The 26,466-nt window shown below is 39.6% G+C and overlaps 1 protein-coding gene across 2 annotated transcripts in view; it reads left to right on the forward strand.

The window, feature by feature from the left end:
- The window catches only part of SOX6 (SRY-box 6), a 458,732-nt gene extending 432,732 nt beyond the window's left edge, over nucleotides 1–26,000 (forward strand). Inside the window, exons 14-16 of one of the 2 annotated variants that reach the window (XM_006093837.3) lie at nucleotides 6,750–6,923; nucleotides 9,462–9,678; nucleotides 20,918–26,000. In XM_006093837.3, coding sequence (XP_006093899.1) covers nucleotides 6,750–6,923; nucleotides 9,462–9,678; nucleotides 20,918–21,221 — 695 coding nt within the window. In that variant the 3' untranslated portion in view covers nucleotides 21,222–26,000. Of the gene's footprint in view, nucleotides 1–6,689; nucleotides 6,924–9,461; nucleotides 9,679–20,917 lie in introns of both variants that reach the window. The other variant, XM_023758148.1, reaches the window with a different exon arrangement.
- Nucleotides 26,001–26,466: the final 466 nt, after the last annotated feature.

A 26,466-nucleotide genomic window follows, 5' to 3' on the forward strand; every position in this document is an offset into this window, starting at 1 on the left:
CATGGGAGAACATATTTGCCAATGTTATATATTCTTTTTAAATTTTATTTTTATTGATTTCAGAGAGGAAGGGAGAGGGAGAGAGAGATAGAAACATCAATGATGAAAGAGAATCATGATTGGCTGCTTCCTACACACCCCACACTGGGTATGGAGCCCAAAACCCGGCATGTGCCTGACCGTATAATCGAACCGTGACCTACTGGTTCATAGGTCAATGCTCAATTACTGAGCCATGCCGGCCGGTCATGTATATTCTTGATACAAGGTCTTGTTAGATATGAGCATTGTGAATATCTTTTCCCAGTATGTGCTTTGACATTGGTTTCCTTAACAATGACTTTTGATGAGCAGTCTTAATTTTAATACAATTCAATTTGTCATTTTTCTTGTATATTTCATGATTTATATGCCATATCAAAGAATCTTTGCTATTCCAAGGTCACTAAAATATCCTCCTATTTATTCATTGAGGATTGTTACAGTTGTTGCTTTGGTTTTGTTATGATTCATCTTGAATTAATGATTGAGTGTAGTATGTGATAAGAGAGCAAGGTTTACTTTTTCCACATGTTTATCCATTTTTGTTATGGTTCTGCAGGTAATTAATTCTCTTAGCTTTTATTTTTTTGAAAATGTATTTCACATTCATTTTTGAAACATGTTCACTGGATAAAATTCTGAATTGAGCTTTTTTTTTCTTCTTTCAGCATTCTAAAGATGTTCAATAGTCTTCTAGTTTTCATGGTTTCTAATCACCTATTATTTGTATTTTTGTTACCTTGTATGAACTTTTCCCTTTGTCTTTGGTTTTCAGCAGTTTGACTAATGTTTAGGTATGGTTTTCTTTGTATCTATACTGACTGCTTATCTGAATGTCTTGAACCTATAAATTGATGTTTTCACCCACTTCAGGTAATTTTCGGGCAGTGTTTTTTTCAAATACTTTCAGTTATGATTCTTCCTCCTCTCTTTTTCTGGAACTCTAGTTACACATATTTTAGAACACTTAATACTGTTCTACGTATTGTTGAGTCTCTTTTTACTTTTTCAGCTTTTTTCCTTAATGTTTTTGAGACTATTCATAATTTCTTTTGATGTATTTTCAAGTCCACGGACTCTTTATCTGAACTCCAAACCTCTGTGAAGGCTATTCAGTGAATTTTCATCTCAAATATACTTTTCACTTCTAGAATTTCCATTTTTTATTTTATTTCTATGTTGAGCTCTCCCCCTTCTATACTTTCATTATGACAATCTTTTCCTTTAAGTCCTTGAACATATTTATGATGGATACTTTAAAGTGCTTGTCTACTCAGTACACTGTCTGAGTCATCTCAGCTACTCTTTCTGTTGACATTTTTTGTTTGTTTGTTTCTGGGTCACATTTTCCAGGTTGTTTGAACAACTAGTAATTTTTATTATGTGGAAACTCTGTTTTTCATTGTCCTCCTTTATTAAGAATGTTAATTTTTGTGTTAGAAGGCAGTTAAATTACTTGCTGATCCTGTTGAAATTGTGGAATAGCTAGAATGAAAATAGAAAGTCAGTCTTAATTGGATAAATGTGTCAGAAGATTCTGTGAAGTCTAGGCAGACTACAGAGTGTCTTCATGGAAAAGCTATGAAAAAAAAAAAGGATTTCAGTGAAATTCTTTTCTTTCTAGGATTGAATCCTCTCCAGTTTCTTTTTAATTTTGGTAAATCTCCAATGACTTCGAATGGTTGCTCTTTCATATTTTTTTCCAGAGTTTGTAATTAATATCTGCTTGAGGGTTAGTCTGACATAAGCTATTCTGCCATTACCAGAACTAGATCCCAGAAGAGAATCTTTTGTGCCAACATTTTGCATAGATCACATTCTGTCTGACAAAGTGTAAGTTGTAATGGGCTTGTGTGGTATTTATTCTCCTTATTTTTCTCTATTCCTTATTTTACTAGTGATCATTGAGACCATTCAGTGGTAATTGCTCATTATGTTTTCATTTTGATCTCTTCTCGAATATATTTGTTCATGCCTGCTTAATTACCTTAAACAATTCTTGGCTTGGCATTCAAGGATATTTAGCAATCTGGCCCCTGCTTACTTTCCTAATTTCATTTCTTAATATTCTTCTATTTTCTCTATAAGCCCAAGCCATAGCCAGCTTCTTTTTATTCCCCATAACCTACTATGCTTTCACTATAATTCTGTGCCTTCATTCATGCTCATTCTCCAGCCAGGAGTGCTTTTACACCCATACCTGTTGGTAAAATCTTACTCTTCCTTTAAGATGCTTTCAAGCACCAATTCCTCTTTGAAGCTTCCTGATATGCATCTCTGTCCATTCCAATATCATTCATAGAGTCACTTATCTGCTGTCATAGTATATTAAAATTACCTTTGTTAGTACTTATACTGTTTTGTAATTTTTTTCTTTATGTGTCTGTTTCCCTCACGGGACCAAATTTTTTAAAAGCAAGGCACATGTGTTGTTATTCTTTGAATACCTGATCACAATGCTGGGTACACCTAAAAATGTGTCAGAAGTGTTTGCTGAATTAATGCATGCATAAATGATTACCAGGAACATTATAGAACTAGCTAAAGCTCCTCCTTAGTGAGAACTTTATGTATACAAAAGCACACACCAAACACTTACTCATTCACTCACATAACTCTTGGAATTTACCCAGGAAAGGGGCCTCTCTAGGATTAGTTTAGGACCATTGCCATAGGCTATGGTGGTTAAACTGGCCCTCTTTCCAACCCACCTGGAAAAACTCAACTTTCTGTCTTCTCTTTAAATCATTTAAATCTAGATTCCTAAGGAAGTCTTTTCCTTTATAATTTCTATTTTCTCCCCATACACAATCTTTCTTTATCTAACTGAAAGTTTGCCTTTACACAAACTGTGATATGGGAGATGAAGGGTGAATTAATCAATCCAAGCCCCTCGGTGAAGTTGGAGCGAGCAGGAATGCTGGGAGTACAGGGGACCAGTGTGCCTAATGTGGTTCTGTTGACCTCTGGCCTTTCAGCAACTGTCATTTAGGAATGCTTTTGTTGATAATTAAAGACTCTTGGATCAGCTGGAAAGCAGTAGTCCAGGTACATAGCTGTGGTTCCTAGCTTCTTCCAAATGTTTTCCTTGAGAAGACACAACATGAATAAATGATCCTCTGCTAGAAAAAGTAAAAGAAGCTGCCTTATAGATTGTGAGACATTCCCTAGGACAATTCCGGATTCTGACACAGAGCATTGGCTATTTCAGGATAAAGTAGCTTTAAAAAAACACAGCCAAAAAACACCTTGATGTTATTTTCAAAAATGAATGAAGCAGTATGAAGTCACACTTGATATGTAGATTTTAAAGTTAATTAGAACAGAACATGGATTTTAGGCTTTAAATATTCAGACTAATAGCATACCTTTTGAAAACAATCTTTTAGTGTTCTATAGAATTTTCGTTATGTGTTTAAAAGGGATTTCATAGAATCCATTTTTAAATTTCTGAATTTAATATGTATTTCTATTGCAACAATTATTCTCTAACCATTCTGTTTCATAAAGCAAAGTTTGGGGAAATTAAAGGACACTTTCTAAATATTCTTTTGATTTTGAGGCCTCTTAATACTTTCCTAAAATTCTGATTCTGATCAGATGTTCAGTTTAAAAATGATTTCCCAGGGTAAGTCTCTTCTTCTTCACACATCTTGGTTCATAGACACAACATTCCTAGTTTTCATTAGGATGTCCCATTCCTTTTTTCAGTTTACTCCCCTTGGAAGAGAGGAGACAAGAAAAAAGAGAAGTGTGCATGACACAGAGCATTTTCTGTTTTATCTTTCCTAATTTGTATTTTATACTCTGTATCATGCTTGGATTTCTTAATTTCCTAGAGCAGTCCTGTGACTCATAGAAATCTGCTGTGTAATTAATCCAGTGTCAGTGTCATGAGACAAAATGTACTATGGGAGAAAGAGGCCAGGTCAGTGGAGGGCAGTTGATGGGGTAAAACCTGAACCCTCTTCCTTGGAAAAAGGTAAAGGTTAGTAAGATAGAAGAGAGTGGAAAGGATATGCTACGAGTGTGGAATGGACTGAGACGGGGAGAGATGGGGCATATGTGTGATGTGTCTGGGAGAATCAATTGATCTGGAATAGAAGATCTACTGAAACAGAATCTAAAAATCCACCATGGTCCCTGTTAGGTTGTAGGAGATTAAAACATCCTATTCACAATGAAAATACATCTTTTACATGAATAAAAGCTGGCTATTTTAGGTTTGTTGGAGGTGGAGAGAAAGCTATGACAATAAGAGCAAATCTCCAGTGTCAATCACCTGTGGCATAGTAACTAACTTAGAATAATATTGAAATGTCTTTGCATATGGCATTCTCCACAAGCCCGTCTCCTTTTATGTGTATGCATGCAAGTATATAAATTGCTGCATCCATGTCAGTTGTAAAGTAATGGCACGGAGGGCATCATAAATTACTGGAGTGATCCTCAGGAGAAGACACTGTCGTGTCTGAATGAGTGTTTCACTGCCAGAGTAATGTATGCCTTCATCTGGCCCAGCAGTCAGCATATTGCCCCGTGTTGATGGATATTGTCAGCTGGAAGCTACACTACATTTCACTGCACAATAAACATGGCTGTCAAACCCATATAAAGTGAAATCAATTTATCCTGTATGGTCAGTGCATTTTAAATGAAATTAATGTACTGTGGGTATGGTGGCAAAAAGGTAGCATATTAGTTATGCATCTTGGGATCTGAGTCTTTTCATGTAAGGGATCATTCTGTCTAGTAGGCCTAAAAGAAGGCTTGTTTATAAAATGGTTTTGTTTGCAGGGTCCTCAGAAAGTGGCCCCTCTGCCCACCTTCATGTTTGGAAAAGAATTAACACTATCATCCAGTTTGGCCCTTTTATCCTGTCTTTTGTTTGCAACAAACGATGGCCATATTTGCCAAATAATAGTGTACTTTATTGTTCTGATTTATTCCTATATCCGACACAAACGAATTTCTGCACAATCAAGGTATCTGGAAATGGAGGAGATGGGCCAGGGATTGATTGAGTCCTGTTGTTCCTGTATAATCAGTCCACTGAGCTGAAAGGATTTACTTTGTCCAGAAAGTAAAAATGTTGGTTTTAATGTATATTTTGCTTCTAAGCTTTGGGGAGTAGGTTTTCTGCTTTATACAGTAGAAGTGCTGGCTTGCCGTCTGTCTGTCCAACACTACATTTAACTAGAGAAGCTCTCAATCTACAGGGAGATGTTTCGTCATTGACACATTGTGAAGCATGCATCAGTGTGTCATGCTGGTGCATGGAAGCAAGCGGGAGCTATGTTCACTCATTCCATTGATTTATTCAATCATTCACTAATTTAACACACGTTACTAATTGAAACTCTACATGCCAGGTGCTTTACTGGGACCCAGGCCGGTTCCTGCCATATCCTCAAGGAGCTTTCAATCTAGGGTGTTACTAGACTCACCTTTTCGGAAACTATAACTAATGTCAGGAATTTAGACACAGTTTTGTAGGGGATGTTAAAGAACTACCCTTAAACAGCAGGAAGATATATCAGGACCCTTGGAATGCATGCCTTTGGTCTACTACTTTTGCATGAGTTGAAGACCAAACAATCTTTTACATTAAATGAAGATATACTATGTGGGAAATCCTGGGATACAAGAGGGAGTAAACATAAACACCAGCTTTAGGGGTCTCATATTCCTGGGGATGGAGTAGAAAAATTAGAGACAGATAGTCACACAGACAGTAATAACTTTGAAGCATATAGCATAGAGGCCACAAAATGAATGCAGCCTGGAGGCATCATTACAGATGCTGTTCCTGCCCCTTCCCATCTGTCTTAGCTCACATGCTAATTCTTACTCATCCTCCAGGACTCAGCTTAGGTAGGACCTCTCCTAGGGTACTAGCTGGCTGTCCTGTCCGGTGCCCTCTCGGAACCCTGTTTACTTCAGTGTTATAAGCACTTACCTTCTACGCCGTGATGATTGTTTCTTGGGGTCTGTCGCCCCACTGAACTGTGAGCTACTTAAAAGCAGGGGCTATTTTATTCACCTTTGTATCTCTAGCACCTGGCCTAAAACCTAACTCACAGTAATGGCTCAATTAATATTTTTATTGACTTAATTAATTCATGAAACACACCACATTTGAACAGGCCTTGAGGGAAGAGTGGGACTTAGTGTGAAGAGTGGGAGAAGGGGCTTCCTTCCAGGCACTGAGAAGACCACTGGCCAAGGCCCAATATTGTGAAAGAGATTCTACTGGAGGGAAAGAGACAGTTTGAAGTGGCTTCAATTTCTGGCAAATGAGGCTAAAATGATAGGTAAGGGTCTGCTCTCAAAGAGAGGAATGTCATCAGGAAAGTTTAGCATAAAATAATGCCCGTCATTACTTCATCATCACTTGCAACTGATCGTTTTAAAAATGTACTAGGCGTATAAAAACATGCACCATTCATGCTGCCCAGTGTGTCTCTGAGGCCTATGTCAGAAGGGCCTGTGAATTGTCATTTGAAACTGTCTTCTGCTTCCGAGAGGTCCCTTAAAAGGAAGAGAAGGGCCTAGGGAAGGCAGCTGGACCAGGCAGCAAGCTGTGTTACATGATCCAGATAATAATGCTTTGCACCCGTCTTGTTCTTCCTGCCCTGACATTACAGGAAGTAAAGCAATGAATGGCTCTGCAGCTAAACTACAGCAGTATTATTGTTGGCCAACAGGAGGTGCCACTGTGGCTGAAGCACGAGTCTACAGGGATGCCCGGGGCCGGGCCAGCAGCGAGCCACACATCAAGCGACCAATGAATGCATTCATGGTTTGGGCGAAGGATGAGAGGAGGAAAATTCTTCAGGCCTTCCCCGACATGCATAACTCCAACATTAGCAAAATTTTAGGTGAGTGCAGCCGCTGAGGCTGACCTTCTACCCCATGAGTGTCCCAAGAATGGAAGCAGGGGCACCATTTGATACCTAAGGGAGACTGGTTTGCAGAAGTTAGATATAGCCCAGCAAGCTACCATGGGAGACTTTGTCACCACCTCTGCGTCCCCTGCCCCAGAAAGTGGCATTTAGCTTTGGGAGTTCTGACATCCACAGGGTGCCAGGGCAGGACTGACTAAAAACATCTTTTAGAGACAAAACTATTTCTAGGATGTGTTAATACTATGAATTTGGCAACTCTGAGTGGTCACTGCTACACAGCAGTCATGGAGACAAGCTTTATCTCCTCTTCTTACTCAGTCTTCTTAAATTCCTAAGTGGCTATGAAACTTAGAAACACGTTCAGAGCCTACAGTTTTAGGCTGTTGTATTCTTGTTCACATGTCCCTCTGAAAGAACTTATCACAGACGTGGGGGTGAGCCCCCACATCGTGTGAAGTTCATGGAGTGCAGAACAGTGCCTCTAATGATAACTTTAGAAGCTGTAAAATAAAACTACATTTACTTTAATACGATGTGACTAGTTCAAATTTCATAGCAGCGAGCTGAACACATTAGACCACAGGGCAGAGGCCCATTTTGCGGTGAATTGCCGGAGTGATCCTCCCGTTTCTCAGGATTAAACTCAAGCCTTGTTCTATTAGTGTAAAGCTTGCCTCGTGCGGATTATACAGTTTGGAATTATTGTGCTCAACATATTGAACATATTTTATTCAACACGCAGCATTACAGTCAACATGTTTCCTCTTTAAAAAGAAAAAACACAGAAGGCACTGTTCTATTTAAGCTGTCAGGATGTGACAAAATCTCAAAGGGAGCCGGCAAAGAAGCCGAAAAACATTAGAGACTTAAACTGTGGTTTTCATTTTTTAAATGTTTTGTTCAAAAGCAATAAATATTTAACCTGAGTGAATATCAGTGATCTGGACACACACAAATACACATGTTTTGTCACTGTATAAATAATTTAACTTGATTCTGAGACATTTTGAGGCAGTGACCTCTAAGAAAATTCAAAACATACATGAGATCAAATAAAATACAAATTTCCCCCCTTTTTTTTCCATTTTTCCATTGGAATTTCGCAATGGATAGTAAATGTCATTACAATTAAATTTATTTTTAGAGTTTCAGAGATATGCATAGAGGTATTATTCCTTCTAATTTAAATACCTTTCAAACCAAAATGCTCCCAATGCATACATTAAGTTTGTTCTAATTAATAGACATTCTAAAGAAAACCAAGGTTTCCTCTGTACTTAAAGTTTGATATTTAACTTTGAAATTTTTTTTTCTTTCTTTTGGCCATTTTAGCAGCAGTATGAGTAAGCTCCCAGATGGGCACAGAACTTCTCTGTTTCCATTTTGGCAGCTGTGGGGAATCTATATTATTGGTGTGCATTCTCTGAAAAAATTATTAAGAATATAGTAAGTGTATTCATTAAAATGTAAACTTTTAAGCACAAGAGCACCAAGCATCCTCTGTTAGCTGGGTTCGAAGCTGCTAGAAGTCAGGGGAACAGTGAGGAGCTACCTGCACGGACTTTCCAACATTCACAACAACCAGGAAGGAGCAGGGATGGATGGGCTATTAAAGCAGACCAGGATATTGCTGGCTACAGAGAATATTTGTACAACTTTTCCATTTGTTTATGTATGAAAAATCTCCACTGAAGAATAGCTCCCATCCAGTCAGCACAGCTGTTACCGCTTTATTTGCCAGCGAGACACAAAAATGCAATTTGATACATGTAAAAAAACACATCCCTTCTTCATCAAGTGTTTAGATAATTCTTTATAAACAATATTAGAGGAGTGAATACTTTTGCTTCTTCCTGTATAAACCATATTAAAAATTTTTGTACTTTCATTGGGACAGCTTTGAATGGACGTTTATAGTACTTGAAAATGGTGTATATAATCCCAATGGTACCTTCCGGCTGCAAAACTATCACTTCTTAAGTAGAGTTGAGGCTTTTTCATTACCCTAGGCCAGGGGAGACGGTGTGCACAGGAGGTTATGGTATATGGAGGGATAGCCTATCTGCTGACATCTTGTCAAATGATCGCTTTGCTAGAGATGCTTGGAGTGAGAGAGAGGTTTGAGTTTTGGACCCAAGAATGTTTCTCCTGAGAGCCCTGTCACACTGAAAGAAGGCAAGATTAGGTGTTTAACCCTCTGGAGAGAGAGGGGCAGATGGGAGGGGGAGAGACTTTGGTGTGGGAGAAGACCTTTAAGCAGCAAAGACATGTTTTAAAACAATGCACTTATTGTAACACCATCTTTAAGTTACTTTAAGTTATTGAGGGAAATAATATAATGTATCAAATAAAATTATTCTTTGCTCTATAGTCTAGCAGGCTAGCTGTGAGGCTCAGGGGTATGTGGTACTAGGGAGCACTCAGAGCACAGATGGGAGGTATGCCTAGTTGTATTTGCCAGGAATATGTTACCTTCACCATTTGGGCACTTAAGGTTATTTTTATGTCCAGGGTCTCGCTGGAAATCCATGTCCAACCAAGAGAAGCAACCTTATTATGAAGAGCAGGCCCGGCTAAGCAAAATCCACTTAGAGAAGTACCCGAACTATAAATACAAACCTCGACCGAAACGCACCTGCATTGTTGACGGCAAAAAGCTCCGGATCGGGGAGTATAAGCAACTGATGAGGTCTCGGAGACAGGAGATGAGGCAGTTCTTTACTGTGGGGTAAGTGCTCCTGAACGTAGCCACCTGGGCTTTCCCTTCCCAGCAAGAAACCGCAGGATGGCTACCTGGCAGCCTGTTTGGGATGGAGGTTAGGGGAGGGAGGAGGCTGTGACCTATCGAAGGGGCTTGACTGTGGTCACCTTCATAGTGTCGCAGGCACACAGCCTTCAGCATGGCTCCTGCTCACATCCAGACCTGCGGCAGGTCACTCCCAACCCATCGCCCCTGTCGTTGTCTCCCCAGCTAACATAAGACGCTCGGTGCCCACACACAAAGTTCCTGGTAGTGTATCTGAGCAGACACATGGGGAGAGAAAATAAAAACTGAACGTAAGAAATCCCCAGAAGCTTTCCAACTTCTCTGGGTGGTGCTTCTGACTCTAATCACAATAGTCTGCTTTTGTTGTGGGATCCACCACAAGATAATTGGCCTTGACATTGGTTAGAGGACCTCATTTCTGGCATAAGATCCAGAACTCCTGTTGCAGTAAATTATTCTGTGGTGGAAACAGTAACAATGTGGATTTTCTTGCTTAAATCAAAAACTAGACATGTTTTTGATATCTTCAAGTCTGATTTCATGTCATTTTGTTTAAAAATTAGGTAATAGATTTCTGGTATAAATTTCGACTTGGCTGACTGGCTGTCTGCATTCAGAAGAGGCCCCTGTAACCACAGTAGTCAGGATAAGTGGGGATGCAGATGCCTGTAGGTCCCAGCACAGCCAGACCCAGAAGTACAGGACGGGGGGAGGGGGAGTGCGAGGAGGGGGGAGGCTTTCTGGAGGTACCGGCGAGGCAGCTGGAATCAGATTGGGAAGACACTTGGGAAAGAATTTGCGAGAGAAAAGTAGAGTAAGTAAAGAGGAAGCTGTATTCACTGTTAACTGGACAGAGAATTGAGGAGCTGTGCAATGCCAGGGAAATAAGAAGAAAAGAGATACCTGGAAAGATAAGTAAAGAGCTTGTTAGTTTTAATGACACTCAAAAAAAAACCTCATAGAACAAAAAGTTGGTTTTAGAATCCTGTATTTAAAGCATAAAATTAATTTGAAATAGTAAACAATAAAAATAACAACAAAAGAGCCAATGAAAGCAGTCTAGGCGTGATTCTAGATAGTGTGCTAGAGTGCTCTGGGAGGAGCCTGGGCTTTGCAGTTGGTGAGATTCAAACCAACTGTGCCACCCACTTGGGCAGTGATTTAACTTCTCTAACCTTCTGTTTTCTCATGTGTGAAATGAAACAACAGTACCTATCTCATATGCTTGTTGAAAGGATTCAATGAGGCAGTGCTTTTAAAAGTACTTTATATAGTGCTTACTTAGTACAATACCAATAAAGGTGAATTTCTATCATCATTACTATTAAATATGGATTTACTATCACAGTAAAACTATACATTACATCACACTCGATAATCAGTGAATTTCTTTCCACTGCAGAACCTTTTCCAGTAAAGAGGGGTTTAAGCCACTGTGTTATGTCAGGATTCTAATCTAGTAACAGATGAAGACATGCAAAACAGGATTGTCAGATTCTCCTATATCATAAATGTTTGCATTTTTTAAAATAATGCTTTTAACGCCAAAAGTACAATGCGGTGTAATTGATCTGTTCACATGCTAACTAGAGGATTTATGAAAAATAGCAATTCATAGTGCACTTTAGGAAGTATAGTCATATGCAACACAACACAAATTTAAGACCCTGTGATACGTGTTTTCTTTTAATCCTGTCAGTGTATCTCTGAGACTGTACATAATCTCTTTTGAACAGAGAATCAAAAGTTTAAGTTCGAGACCCTTTGTGATTCCCACCCTTCTCTCAGTCATGTCCCCTGTGTGTCTAGCAATACATAACGAGTCTCTTTCACCATTGTCTGGGAGGCTGTCAAAAGTTCCGTTTTAGTTCCCTGGTACTTACTTGAAAATCGGAGATGCAGTAATTCTGCTTAATTTAGTTCCCTTTACCAAAGGGTACACTGAAACAGCTCTGGATCAGAATATCTGAACACATAACAATGCTTGTAAAATAACCAAGCTAAAACATACCATTCATTGTCTACTATATATTGTGTAGTTGTTTTAGATAGACAAATCACATGGTCCTCTAAATAAGAGAAAGACATAGTGGCTTCTGGCGGTCCTATGGCTGCTGAAAGGGGAGAGAGAACAAAGGTTTAAATCCCTATCTCTGCCTGTGTTGTGCCAAATGACTGAGGAATTGTCCTTACCCCATTGCCTCAGAATAAGCCTGTGAGCCCTATTTTGGCATAGTCATGAGTATGGCTGTGCTATTTGAGGAAGAGCTCCTAGAAGCTAGAGAAACTAAGATCGTTGGCTGTGGTGTGCGGTGGCATAAAAGAAGCTTTAAAATATAGAGAGTAAGGATCCTGATTTGGGTCATGATGCTTTATGGAAGCATCATTTTAGCCTGGGGATGAGCTATAGATGTGCAAGCAATGACCAGTGGATATCGCATTCTTTAATCCTCAATGCTGAATATTTTCTTCTGCCAAGCTTGGTCATACTTACTACATAAAGCCAGGTATTATTTCCACTTAAAGAACTGTATTCTCTTTAGGTAGTTGTATTTGATAGATTATTTACTCCCTGGGGTTCAGCTTTGGAAATTGGTCTTCATTAGATGTGACGTTCTTACAAAAGGGAAAAACAAACAAGAAATTGAAACATTGCTATTGACTTATTGAGGGAATGGGTAAGATCAATATTTATTGCTGATTTTGAAAAAACATGCATAACTTTCAAGCCAATAAAATTTTGTTCAATGTGGTCATGCATTTTACTGATGATACAAATAGAAGGTCAGAGAGTTAGGTTGTTTTTTCACTTAGCTGTTATGAAATGAATTTATTAATTATATGAAATGGAGTAAAGCTAGCTCTTGGATTTAATACCCTTGATTGACAGGTTAAGTATCAGAATTTTGTAATAATTCTGATAAGAGTACTGTTAATGTTGAAATGATATTCATTAGGGTACATATAGTTACAATGCTGTCTTTTCCCAAAGAACTATGGCCAAATGTACCTCCATTTGAAAATCATTCAATAATTTACCATGAACTAATAGAGGATTATGTAGATATTATAAGATATTCAATTTGAGGCTATTTTTGAATAATAATATTGGTAAATTATTGACTACTTATCACATGCGATATACTATGCTCAGGGATTATACAGACCATTGCAAATACAACAGATTTACAAAATCCTCACAATGGAGTTGGAAAACATGATGTTCAGAGATGTTAAATAATTTGTCCAGGGCCACACAGCTAGTAAATTGCAGAGTTAAGATTTAAACCAGGCATATGTGAATGTGAAACATATGTCCTTTTCACCATTACACATACCTCGCAATTAGAGCCTACAAATTGTTTAGAGGTTGTATGTATAGTGGTTAAGAACATCAATTCTGGAGCCAGACTATTCCAGCTCAAATACTAGATGTGCTTCTTCCTGGCTCCAGAAACTAATGCAGAGTGATCTTTATGCCTCTGAACTCTCCACTTGCCAAACTTACTTAAACTCTCTGTATCTCAGTTTGCCATGTATAGAATGGTGATGACAATTTTACCTACAACATGGTACCCTTCTGAAGACTGAATAACTAAGTATATCTAAAGTGCTTAGAACAGTTTCTGTCAGAGAGTAAGCCCCAAATTAGAGTAAACATAATTATTCTAGAAAAAAAATTCTATGCGCCAGGTATATATTTTATAATATAAAGAATTGCAGTCTACTGCCTTATGCTATATGCAATTTGAACATTTACCCTTTTGACCTTAATTCTAAAGAGATCTAATCAAACCTATAAGAGACTTATAAATATAATTGATTAGCATAACAAGACATACTTATTTTCAGTATTGGTCTTCTGCAAAGAAAGCTGGATTAGAATAAGTAAGGTAGAAAGATTGCTTTTATTTCCACTCCTTTATACACTATCAACTATAGAGATGTATAATGTGCGGGTTTATCTCCTAATGAAACAGACTTGGTTGCCTTCATTTATAGATGCTGTAAAAGACTGAAGGTTCAGCAAACAAGAGAGCTTTTCCAAAATAAGTATGTAGTTCCTTCACAATTGGCAAAGCTAGGCTATACTCTAGAAATATTCCGGTGATTTGGAAACCATGCAACTATGCTGGATTTTATCAGGGTTAGCTTGGACTCTCTCAGGATCAGCTTATACTCGTTACCTAGGCTGGGATGTGAGCGTTTTTAGCCATCTCTGCTCATATAAGTTGCATGAGCTGCATGTGTATACTTTTACAAACATCTGCAACTTTGGTTTTGATGTGCACATTCATTATTTGTAAAGCTTCCAATACTTACCAGCTATTCCTGTTTGTGAAATTTGCAGTGTTTGAATTTTGACTTTGCAATTGATCTGTAAAGGAAGGAAAAATGCTTTTTAGGAAAGTAATTTCCAATAGACAAAGCTTGAGCATACTGGCTGGATTTTCCATTTTGCTAATTGATTAGTCAGTCAATTGGTAAGGGCCTATTTGAAACTAGCACTGTGCCAAGCACTGTACTAAATTGATATAATACATGAGGCATTAATTCTCTGAGCTTTCAGAGAATGCTATAGATAGATAAGCCAGACACATACATGAATAGATGAGCAAATATTAATTGTTATACGCACACACAAAATATATATTGCATAGTGCTACGCATAATGTATAATGAATTACAAATTTTTATAGAAATAGCAAGTATAGCTCAGAGGAGGAGAGATTACTATACATTAGGGCCCACTATGGGTCATCCTTGAGGAAGAGGGCTTGAGGTTTGGGTAGGGTCAGCCTGGTAGAAAGTAGGGATAAAGATTTATATTTAATGTGAAGGAGAATATGAATGCATGGGATGGGGGAATATGGAAATGTTCAATAATAAAGAAGGAAGCTAGGAATTTCCCTGGCAGTAAGATAAGTAAAGACAAGTAAGATAGATAGGGTGGAGCAATATTTTGGAAAACCTTGAAATATAGGCGTCTTCAACTATAAATAGCTACGTTCACATAATTTTTTAGTCTATTTTTATAACAACAATGAGATAGAAAGACCATTGTGACAGTTAGCTTATGCTTTTGCAACCATAGAATCAGTGGAAACTTGGAAGGGGTCTCAGAAGTCGTATAGTTCAAGCAGCCAGCCATTGTAGGAATCCACTCTGAGTTATGCTCAAACTCTTTGGGACCAGAGAGCTCACCGCTTCCCAAAGGAACTAGTGTCTGTGGAATATCTCCTAATGCTAGAAAGTTCTTTTCTATTACCTGAGTCTTAATCTGCCTTTTGGCTACTTTGTAGGTTAGTTCTATTCCTTTTCTCCGTTCTCTTCTAGAACAAATTTTTTCCTTAGGAACACAATCATTCAAGCATCTAAAGATGGTTATATTCACATCCCTTCTTCAGCACCTTCTCTTCCATATATCTAGTCTCATTACATGTTATCTTTTCTACATTAGGTTAGCCAGTTTTTTCATTTGTTTTCCCTCTCATTCACTAGCCCGTTCATTCATTCATTCCATGTATTCAGAAGATTTTTATTGAGCACCTCCTAGGTTCCAGGTATTATCTAAGCTCTGGAGCTATATCAGTGAAAATGCCCATCCTCATGAAGCTTTCATTCTAGTGGGAGAAGTCAGACACTCAATCAACAAGTGAGTAAATAACTAACAGATAGTAATAAGTATCTTAGAACAAGGTAAAGTAGGAAAAGGGGTAGGGTGTTTCAAACTGTAGAGTGCAATGTTAGACAGAGTGGCTACAACAAACCTCACTGAGAAGATAAAACTTGAACAAAGACCTGAGGAGGTGAGGGAGCAAGCTGTGTAGATATCTGTGAGAAGAACTGGACAGAGAAAGCGGCAGCTGCAAGGGTCTTGAGGAAAGGCTGTGATTGGCTTGTTTAGGAAATAATGAGGCCAGAGTGATAGGAGCTGAATGAATAGGTGAGAAGAATAATAGATGTCAGAGAGGTAATAGGGGCCCAAATTGTGAAAGGACTTTTTGGCCATTGTGAGGATACTTAATTTGCCTCTGAATGTGATGGAAAGGCACTGAATTGAAGGGTTATATTCAGAAGAGTACTATGATCTGACTCAGGCTTAAAAAAGATCACTCTATCTACTGCATTTAGTATTATCTGAAGGGCCATGGCCTTAAATGGCCAGGCTCTTACAACAAACCAGATTAGAGTTGATGGTGGCTTGGACCAGGTTTATAGGGGTGAAGGTGACAAGAAGTGGAGAGATTCTGAATATATTACTGAGAGTGGACTGATAGGATTTGCTGATGAATTGCATATAGGTTTGAGAGAAATATGATGACCAAGGATTGGCCTGAGCAAACAGATAGCTGAAGTCACCATTAACAAAGATCAGAAAGGCCATGAGATCAGATATTTGGAAGCATGATCAGGAGTTTAGTTTTATACCTATAAGGTTGAGATGGCATTTTGATATCCAATAATAATAATAATAATAATAATAGTAATAAGTTTTACATATAAAACACTGGCATTTAGGAATATAGTGCTTACTATAGATATAAATTTGAGTGTTGTCAGCACACATAATACTTAAAGCTACAGAATTGCACAAGATCACCAAGAAAATGAATTTAGACTGAAAAGAGAAGAGGTTTAAGGATTGAGTCCATGGGTACTTCAGTGTTGAGATGTCAGCAAGATGAGGATGATGCATCAAAGATTAGATGGAGCAGCTAATGAGACAGGAAGAAGACTGGGAGGGTAGTCTTGGAAGACAAGTGAATAAAGTATTTCAGCAAAGAGAAAAGTGATTCACTGTATCATATGCTGCTCATGGCATAAGTCAAGTAAGGTGACTTTTGAATTTAACAGTGTAATGTGCCGAGCTGGCATGGCCATAGGTAAACCTGAGCTCAGGTCCTTGTTCCCCATACTCAAGCCCCACGTTGGGCGCCATATGTGCTGCGCCAGCACAGCCAGGTTCGGTGAGCCTGAGAGGGGGTGGTGAAAGATTGAGAAAAGACAGACAAAAGAAGAAAGCTGGACATGGGTGGGGCACTGTCCTCTCTGATGGAGAGCTAGTGACAGCACCACGGCCTGTAACTGAGTCTTTATTTTATAGCCAGATTCTACGAGGCAAAGTGAGGGCGTGGTCAAGATGTTTACCATGTTCTTGTGGGTTTCGAATCTACTCAATTACATGCATCTGATCAAGCTTTGTTTACTTGCTGCACCTCTCGCAGCCCATATCACTTAGCCACATGGGGCTACAGGTTCGGACCATAAGGTCAAGCTTACAACTATAGCCTTTGGCTGTAATTGTGCTGGGACTTGCACGTGGCTTTGTCACGAGAGGATCGTGTCCTTTCATTAGTCCCAGGCTTGAACCTGTCCAATCGCTGTAGCCGCTCTCCACAGTGTGATCGTTGGCAGTGTCACCTTTTCAAACTCTGTCTCAGTGGAGTATTGGGAGTGATGAAAGTGGCTTTAAGAAAGAATTGAGTAGAAGAAATGGAGAGAGTGAATATATACAGTCTTTTAAAGAGTTATGCTTAAAAGGGGATTAGAGAAACAGAGTAGTAGCTGAAAGGGGATGTCAGTCAAGAAACAGTGTTTCGGTTTTTTGTTTGTTTGTTTTAAAGCAGGGGAGATTATGGCATGTTTACGTGCTGATAGGAACAATCCAGGAAAGGTGGAAAATTGATAATGTGGGGAGAGACAGCTCCTGGAAAGAGGTCTCTAGAACAAGAGCAGATAGATTCAGTGCACAAGCACATTGGATTATGAATTGATCCCAAATACAGGAAGGCATGAAGAGAATTAGGGACATAGACAGGTAGCAGATAATGTGATGACTGGAGCTTGTGAAAAGTTCCTTCTGATTACTTCTAAATTTCCCATGAAATGGAAAGCTAAATCAACTGAGAGTAGAGATGGGGAGGAGAAGTTAAGAAGGTATGCAACCATTATCTAGCAGAGTAGAAGAAAGAGTGCAAAATGATGGCTGAACAGCACCAGAGGTCAAGATCAAGTTCATGCTCATGAACTTAGAGACTAGTAAGCATGGCAGTGTGCTTTCCCAGCCAAGTTCCGCTGAGTGGTGTAGTCACAGAGTTGCCAGAGAGTGAAAGTTTTCCCAGGTAAGAATGTAGAAAGTATCTGTGTGATAGAGAGACTAATTGCAGCACTTATGTTGGGTAAAGAATAAATAAATATCAAATAGTAATAAGTATGGTGAGGACACAATGAGAGGGAGGGACAATGAGCATTGATTAAAGGTTCAAGAAATTGTAGATCCTTGAGGGGTGGGAGAATTGTTGAACTGGGGAGTAGAGGAAGAAACTGGAAAGATGCGGTGGTCAGAGAGTGGGATGTTTAAAATTGAGGTCAAGGAGAGGTTGTAGTTGGAAATGACAAGGTCTGCCTTATGACATGAGAGTGAGCAACTGATACAGGGAGGGGGCCAGATCAGAGTGTAGAGAAGTTCAAGAAACTGAGACAGCAATGTGTCAGAATGATCATCTGTGTGGAGAGTAAGTCATCAAGAATTAGGCAGGAGTAATGTTGGAGAGAGGGCCACAGTGAACCAAGACCTGACATCTGTAAGGAATGAGGGCAATGGCCAGGCAGAAAGTAGATAGGTCAGTGGGTGACATCGTCTAGTATCACTCAACCACCCAAGCTTTTGAATATCATATGCATCTTGCTCCAGAAAATAAGCTGTACAGGTGTTTTATTTGTCTGTTGACTTATTTTTAGTGACCCATTACCAACTTAATGTCCAAATACTGTTCAATATGTGAAACCCACTTAAAAGAATTTGATTCTGATTCAAATTGCTCAGTATCTTTCTGGTGTGTGAGCTTGCCTTTCTTGCCCCATGCTCAACATCCAGGAGAGCATTCATGACATAGGAAGCGCTCGCCTCCTGGCTGTGGGATTTGTGTGGCCTTGGACAAGCAACTTAAACTCCCTGAAACTTAATTGGTTACTTCATCTGTGAAAGAGGGCTTATTGTGAAGGCTAATTGTGAAGATTAAAGAAGATAAGGTGAAAGCATTTAAGCATGGTCCCCAGCATAGGAGCTTAATTCAAATTTTATTTGGCAGAGTTAAAATTTGATATTTTGAGTTAAAAACACTGCAAAAAATGACCACCTAGTCTTGGTGAAGAGAAAATGTCCTTTGTGAAAATGAAGTGTGCTCTCCACTAGCTCATGTATGGTATGTAGTGTGTTTACAGATTAGCCCACCAAATTGGGAATTCTGTAAAATGGGTTTACTGTTGCAGTGAAAGATTTTTCTACACACTCATTATGTGATTAAGGCAAAATTATTTGTATTGCAATTATCCAAATTCAGTAAAATGTTTAATGAGGCATTCACTGCCTTGGGCAGGTTTGGCATAACAGTATATTCGTGTTTATTTGCCCAAAACTTAGGAAGCAGAAGTGTACTGTTCTTAGAATGTGGTTCTTTAAGAGGGAAATCAGTATTTTATGAGATGTTTCTAAACACAGATTTAGATTTCTCTATCATCTTCTCCTTCGGGCATTTAAAAATTCACCATGAGCATCACAGAGAGTGGATCAATAACAGGTGCTTAGTGTTAGTGGGATAACAACAGGATCGATAGGAATTGGGAATTTTTATGATACAGAAGCATGATGGCTTGTATATCTATAAAGAAAAGAGTGATGGAATCTAAGTCACGCGACCTCAGTTCATAGGACTCTGCTGGTAGGCCTTGTTTTCTCCATCTGAAAAGTGAGCATAATAGTACCTCATGGGGCTGCCATGGTAATTGAATGAGGCAATAGATGGGAACAGATATTATATATATTATGTTAGTCAATGGTGAGGGATCATTCTGATGCCTTCTAGGGAATGAAAGAGTTTGTTAAAGATAACATCATCAGATATCTCACAGAGTGATTCTAGGCCATTTTCATCATTTCTCCTCTGCTAGGATGGAAGGTACGCAGGCCTTTTTGAGAAAATTATGTTCCTCTGGACATGTTGAAGAATAGCTGGGAACCAAGCTAATTCATTGATTCAGGGTACTTTCCTTTGAGACTGAGGTGGACAGAAAGCTTCAATGATAATGTGGAGGGTCAATAAGAATCATTTAAGTGATGGACTGACCTGAAGCCATGAGTATTAGAAGGTGAAAGGACCTTCCACAACTCCCCTGACCCCAGCTTTTATAAATATATGGAAACTGAGGCTCACAAAGGATAGTTACAGTAACGTTTTGAAATAAATTTAAATTATAATCACTGCACATTAAGATTGCGAAAACTTGGTGACTGTTGCATCCATGAGAATGATGTTTCAGCCGTAGCCTCTGAACGAGATTAATCCTTTTGACCTTTTATAGTGACTCAAGGACAATTGAGACAGAGAGCCATGTCTCCCTGCAGATTAAGAGACTGAGCTTTCTAAAGGGTCTGGACGTTTATTTTAACTAGAGGAACATCGTGATGGAATGACCCGTTTTGACCAGGCCTTGGCCCCTGCAAGGTTCTAGGATGAGGCAGTCAATGTGTGTCATTCTGTTAAGTGGCAGAACTCTCACTGCTCTTCACTTCTGACTCCTCCAACCCCAGCTCCAGCCCAGGGCCTCTGGAATAATGACATCCAAGATCCTTCCTCAATTAGGAAAATAGAAGCTCCTTGAAAGAGTTTCCCTACAAGTTCTGCCACAGAAGTAAATAGACATTTGCATGGATACTAAATCTATGCTTTGTTAAATCTGACTCTTTGGGACCCACCAGATCCTTTTTCATCTTGATCTTTCCTCTGTACAGTTCTCAACTCCACTTAACAGTGTCATTATAATATGTCTCATGTCACCAGTCTACTTTTCTTAATGTTCTGGGAGAATCTTAAACAACAACCTCACATGTAACTTTATGGAATTGTTCCAGCTGTTACCCAAGCTTTGCCAAATTTGTGATGTTATAAGTACCCTGCTTTTATGTAGCAAAAACATCAATAAATCGCTCCATTGTATTGCTTAACCCCCAACTATTGCATCAGAGAGATTCGCAGGACTCCTCCAGGGAACACCTTTGTCGCATTTTGTCATTTGCTTAGAATGTCAAACAGGGCCCTCTTTTGGCACACATGGGGGATGACTCTCAATGCCACACAGAAGAGCATATATATAAATATTTCCCCCTGTTTTATTTTACTTTTCTGAATCTATACAGGCAACAGCCTCAGATTCCAATCACCACAGGAACAGGTGTTGTGTATCCTGGTGCTATTACTATGGCAACGACCACACCATCACCTCAGATGACATCTGACTGCTCTAGCACCTCTGCCAGCCCAGAGCCCAGCCTCCCGGTCATCCAGAGCACTTATGGCATGAAGACAGATGGCGGAAGCCTAGCTGGAAATGAAATGATTAATGGAGAGGATGAAATGGAAATGTATGACGACTATGAAGATGATCCCAAATCAGACTATAGCAGCGAAAATGAAGCCCCAGAAGCTGTCAGTGCCAACTGAGGAGTATTTGTTTGCTGAATTAAAATACTCTGACATTTCATCTCCCCTTCCCCAACAAAAAGTTCTTAAAGAGCCCGCATGCATTTGTGGCTCCACAATTACATCAGCAGAATGGTCTTAATTATTTTGTAAAGTGTGAGACAGATTAAGTTTTCCCTGATTTTTCATGAACTTGAGTTTTTTGTCGTTATTGTTATTGTTGTTGTTGTTTTTTAAATTTAGGTGAAGACATATTAAATATGAGACACCAGGACTTGAAAACTTATCTCAACCCATAGCTGTCTTACAAGTCTTATATTTTTGTCTTACTTTTTTTTTCTTTTGGATGTTGATAAAGGTTTAAGTTACTGTTTTAGATGGGGTTAAACATTCTCACTCAGGTATGCTGTGCCGGCCTACAGGTTGTGAATGTGTTTTTATTCTGAATTACTTTAGAAAATAACTGAGGATTTCATTTTGTGAAACAGAACAAGTCCACGGCGTGTGCAGCTGCATGTAGAGCATATTCAAAAGGCCTCAGAATTCCATGTGTCCATGTGTAGAGTTAAACTTTGAATGTGCCAAACTTTTTCATCACTTTTGAATCTTAATATTTTGAAAAGTCTTAAAGGAGACACTGCAAAGTCTTAGACAATCTTTGGCATCTTAAAATAAAATAGCAAACCAGACATTTTTTTTTCCAGAAAAATGGTAAAGTACTCAGGAATCTGGAGACAAGATATTGAAAGGAATGAACAAGGTTGCCACAGTGCATGTACCCAATCGTGTTTGCCTCTTGATGTGCCATCAGTGTGTGACGTGTATATGACGTGTGCACACCAGAGCGATCACCACACCAGATACCGACATGGTGGTCTCCTCTGCCCGAGACCACCTCTCACTACATCCATCATCCCTTTGCCTTTAACCCTGACATTCAGTCTTAACACATTTTTTCTTAAATAATTTATTCATTCCAGAATGTCAAGGGTCCACTTACTATTTATTTTTTAAAAAATTGTTGGTGGCATTAATTTAATAATTCTTGTTTTTCACCTTCCTTCCCCAAAGAACTTTTCAGCCCTTCCACCTCCTTCTCCTGCTAGATACAAAAGATGTACATAGTGATTTTGTCCCCAGAGCATCTGGAAGCATTTCTGAAACAAGGTACTATCAAATACCTTCGTGTTGTTTTTAAACATGAGTGTGTATCGCGCTGCAGGGCTGTGTATTTGGATACAGGTGCAGAGTCTTACACTTCAACAGCTAGGCCCCTGAGGTTTGCTGTGACCCCAAGTCTCTTGCCAGAATTTCCCCCTAAGTCAGCTCAGCAGTGTGGTAGGATCTGCCTCCACGGCATTTGCCCTGAATGTCACTCAGCAGCAAGGGTCAGCAGCAAGGGTCAACGGTGGTGACTCCCAGCAGAGAAGTCCAGCAGCCAAACCTACAGCCCAAGGCTGGGGGCCATGGAGGAGGCCACAGTGACGCTGTCTCGGGCTGGCATCTTTACACTGAGTTGCCTTGTCCCATCTGGCCCATTTAGGGAGTTCTTTGCAAAATCCCCAGGATGCAAGAAGCCACGTGACAGCCTCTACGAAAAGACAGAGGCAGAGAGTCATGATACATCCAGAGGGTGAAAGAAAACCTTAGGGAAGGAGAAGGAGGGGAAATACATTCTCTACAGGGGATGTTTCCACTGTTAACTCTGGAAACAGATCACTCCTGGGGCAGCAGAGGAGTTCCTCGGGCTCATGTCCTCTGACTGTGGCCTCCGTGTGAACAAGATTAACTACACTTGTCACACAAGGACTTTTTTGGAGATGTGCTGATGGGCTGGGAGGCAGTGAGGTTGGATTCCCCATCTCCTCCTCACAGGGATCTTGGCCTGATTGCCTATGGGGGAGGGGAGCCATCACCAGAGTGGTTCAGTTGGAGAATGTCTGCAGATGGGACAGTTCACCTCACAGGACAATCCAGAATCTGATCACCAGAACATAGGAACAGCCCCATCAGATTTCTTGAGCCATTTTTGTCACTTGGAAGAAAATAGTGTACCTTCATATTTATTTAAAGAGTGCTCAAGGCCATACCTAATAGCAATAACCAGCTCTAGCCACAATATACTAGCTACATCGTTAGCTGGGAGTGCTCTCCATAAGCTGATTAAGGTACTGATAGGTATATTTTGTTCTTAATATTGGTTGGGGATTGGAACTTTGTTTTTGTACATTTATTTCAAATGAGGAGGAGGTCATTTTTCTTTAAAAAATGAGTATTTATTATTGTCTTACTGATTTCTTTTGAACGTATACCTCTCCTCCTCGTTCATCCTCATGTTTTTTTCTCATCCTCCTTGACTTTGCTTTGCCCTCTCCACTCCTTTTTTATTTTGTTGCATAGGTAGAGTGCTGTATGGCTAGCATTGTAATGTATGTAATTAATTTTGCACAGAGGCAAACATTTAGAATAGTAGGTTAATTTTGTTTGTTTTATGACCATGCCAAAATAATATTCTGGGCTGGTGGAGAACAAAGGACTGTTCTTTAGGACTGAAACTTGATTTCGCTTGTAGTAAAACAAAACAAAACAAAACAAAAACAACAAAAAAACACACACACTCACAGATGTTGTTTCGTAAGTGTTATAAGCACTGGATATAAATGGTATTTTTTATCACTTCTGACTAATGTGAAACTGTTGTACGAAAACTACATGAACAAAAGTCATCTGTTTCGACTCGTGTGGGCTTGCCTCACAGTTGCCGGATTTGAGTCATTTTTATGTCTTGTTATTTCATTTATTTATGCAAAATACATGTGTGTATGAACACTTTGTTTTAGCTCCAGCTCTGCCCCAGCACTGGGGTTCAGTTACTTCTAGTCGTGCTCTCGAAAATGAAAGGCTATTCAGGAATGATCTGATTGTAAACACCCTTGCATTGGGTCAAACAGTGATGCTGTATTTGAATCTAAATTCTGCGCATAAGCAGTTTGTTCTATTTATTAGCCAAGTCTGGCTCTAAAAATCCTTAGAAATTAAGAATGACAATCATAGGGATCACTTCATTTTCTTTGCAGTGGGGCTTAAACAAAGTTTTTTATGACTTTACCATCTCATTTTAGATTTTTTTTCTAATTGTGTAAATATAACATAGAAATAGAATTTATTTTTGGTTCATGAATACTTAGTGAGATATAAGTTATGTATTTCCTTTTTGTTCTCTATCCGTATGTGTTGGTCCAGACTAGAAGTTGAGGAGTCACTGCACCGTGTGGGGGTAGTGGGTTACCAGCCATGGTGAGAGTGCAGCGTCCCACTGGCGTTGGGGCAAGACAGCCCCTCACTCGGGCCTCATGCAGTTAGAACCCACTGTCCGCAGACTCAGACTTTGGCTTTTTTTCTCATAGAAAGTCGATGAATGGAGCGTACCACATGTCCAGGGCAGCTGGGGGAGAGTCCGTTTGCTTTGTGAATCCACATCAATTGAGTAAGTTAACTCTGTGACCATTTATAGCAAGAAGCGTGAATGATGTTATAAAAGCAAAAATCTGCCCCTGAGATTGGTCATGAACTAAAGTCCCACCATGCCAATTAAAGGAAATATTATTAATAAACTCTTTTCAGTGCTTTTTATTTCATAGTGTATTCAAATCAGAGATAAAAATGTTCTCCATTTTGGTAAAGAATTTACAGGATTAGGATTTTCCATGTCACTTAGAATAGGGACACTGGCAGACAATCCTAGCCTAAAATTGGACCATAAAAAATAGGAAGGAAGGAAAGAGAAAAAAAGAAGAAAGAAAGAAAGAAAGAAAGAAAGAAAGAAAGAAAGAAAGAAAGAAAGAAAGAAAGAAGAGAAAAAAGCAAGGAAAGAGAAAAAAGAAAGAGGGAACGAGAACAAGCTAATCTGTGGACAGGAGCAGCAGGCTGGCAGTTTCTCTGTTTCACTGGCACATGTGATGCAGTATCTTTTCCAGAAGGTATGAGAGCTTTGTTGTTTTCACATGTACCCAGCTCAACCTTTTAGGAGCGCATCAGTTTGCTTCATTTGGTATTTGATACTCCCCAGCCTTGTCCTCAGGCCTGATTCTGTTTGCCAGGGTCCTGACACCGACTCGAAGGCCAAGTTCTAAATTCAGGTGTGGGCTCAGTGCTATTGAGCTTGTCAAAGCCTGGCCTCCCCTGAACATTGGCCCCACTGGAGCCTGGGTGTTTGAAAAGGGTGTGATCACCCCAGGGCTGAAATTAAAGGCTTCTTTCTTTTCCTCATGAAGCCCTGCCGCTTCTTCTTGGGAGCACACCCTCCAGAGCCAGGAGCACAGGCACTAGCTGAAAGCAGGGACTGTTTCGAGGAAGTCCATCTGCCCCCAGTAGGAAGGGAGCCTGGTCACTTGAACACCACAGCCCAGGCTGCTTATCTCAATTTACTGATGTTGCAAAGAGGTGACCTCTACTGACTCATTAGGGAAAGGAAAAAGAATCACTTAGTAGTTTTAAATCATACGAGAAGCCCTGTACCAAGTGCCAACAACTGCAAACAGTGCAGCTAGATGAATGTATTGGAATTATTTCTGGGTCTTCCTTTTTGATGAGAAAATAACAGAGTGGTTGCTGTAGCTTTGCCTGATTCTGTACACGTTTGTCTAAGGACTGAGTTGGCACTTAAGCTCACTTCTCAAAGTATAATGTTGTATGACCTCATTTGTCCTCTTACAAAAGCACTTGCATCGTTTCCTTCAGTCATCTGGCCCCTCCCCCACCGACGTGTTTTCTTCCTTAATAAACAACTTCTATCTGTTATTCATGCCGATTATGTTCTGTTTCCGATGCCCTATACTATTACTGAGCATAACCCTCTGCTGATATCATTGAAAATATTGATATGCAAACACATTTCCTTTTCATCCCCATCCCATCTTTTCCTTTGGGGACAGATTGCTTTCCCAAAGCTCATGAACAAGTATTAGAAGTGCTGGTACCTTTGGAGTGGGGCTAGAGGTGGGGGGGCGGGGGCGGAGGGGCAGACGGGTAACAGTGCAGGTCTTCTCATTGGTGTCCGTGGCAATATGAAAGCTTGACGGCAACTCAGTGACATATCTTGCTCACTAGTTTCTTATTCCTGAAGAACCACAAGCATAAAGTGAGGCCTCAACGCTGGTGCTCTTGGAGTATGGGGAATGTGCAAATATTTAACTGTTGTGTATGCTGCACATTGCAGGTCTGCTCGTGTGCATTCTCCGTTCGTCTTCCTTTGTCATATGTGTTT

Source organism: Myotis lucifugus, unplaced genomic scaffold, assembly GCF_000147115.1.
Source record: "Myotis lucifugus unplaced genomic scaffold, Myoluc2.0 scaffold_124, whole genome shotgun sequence".
Lineage (NCBI taxonomy): Eukaryota > Metazoa > Chordata > Mammalia > Chiroptera > Vespertilionidae > Myotis > Myotis lucifugus.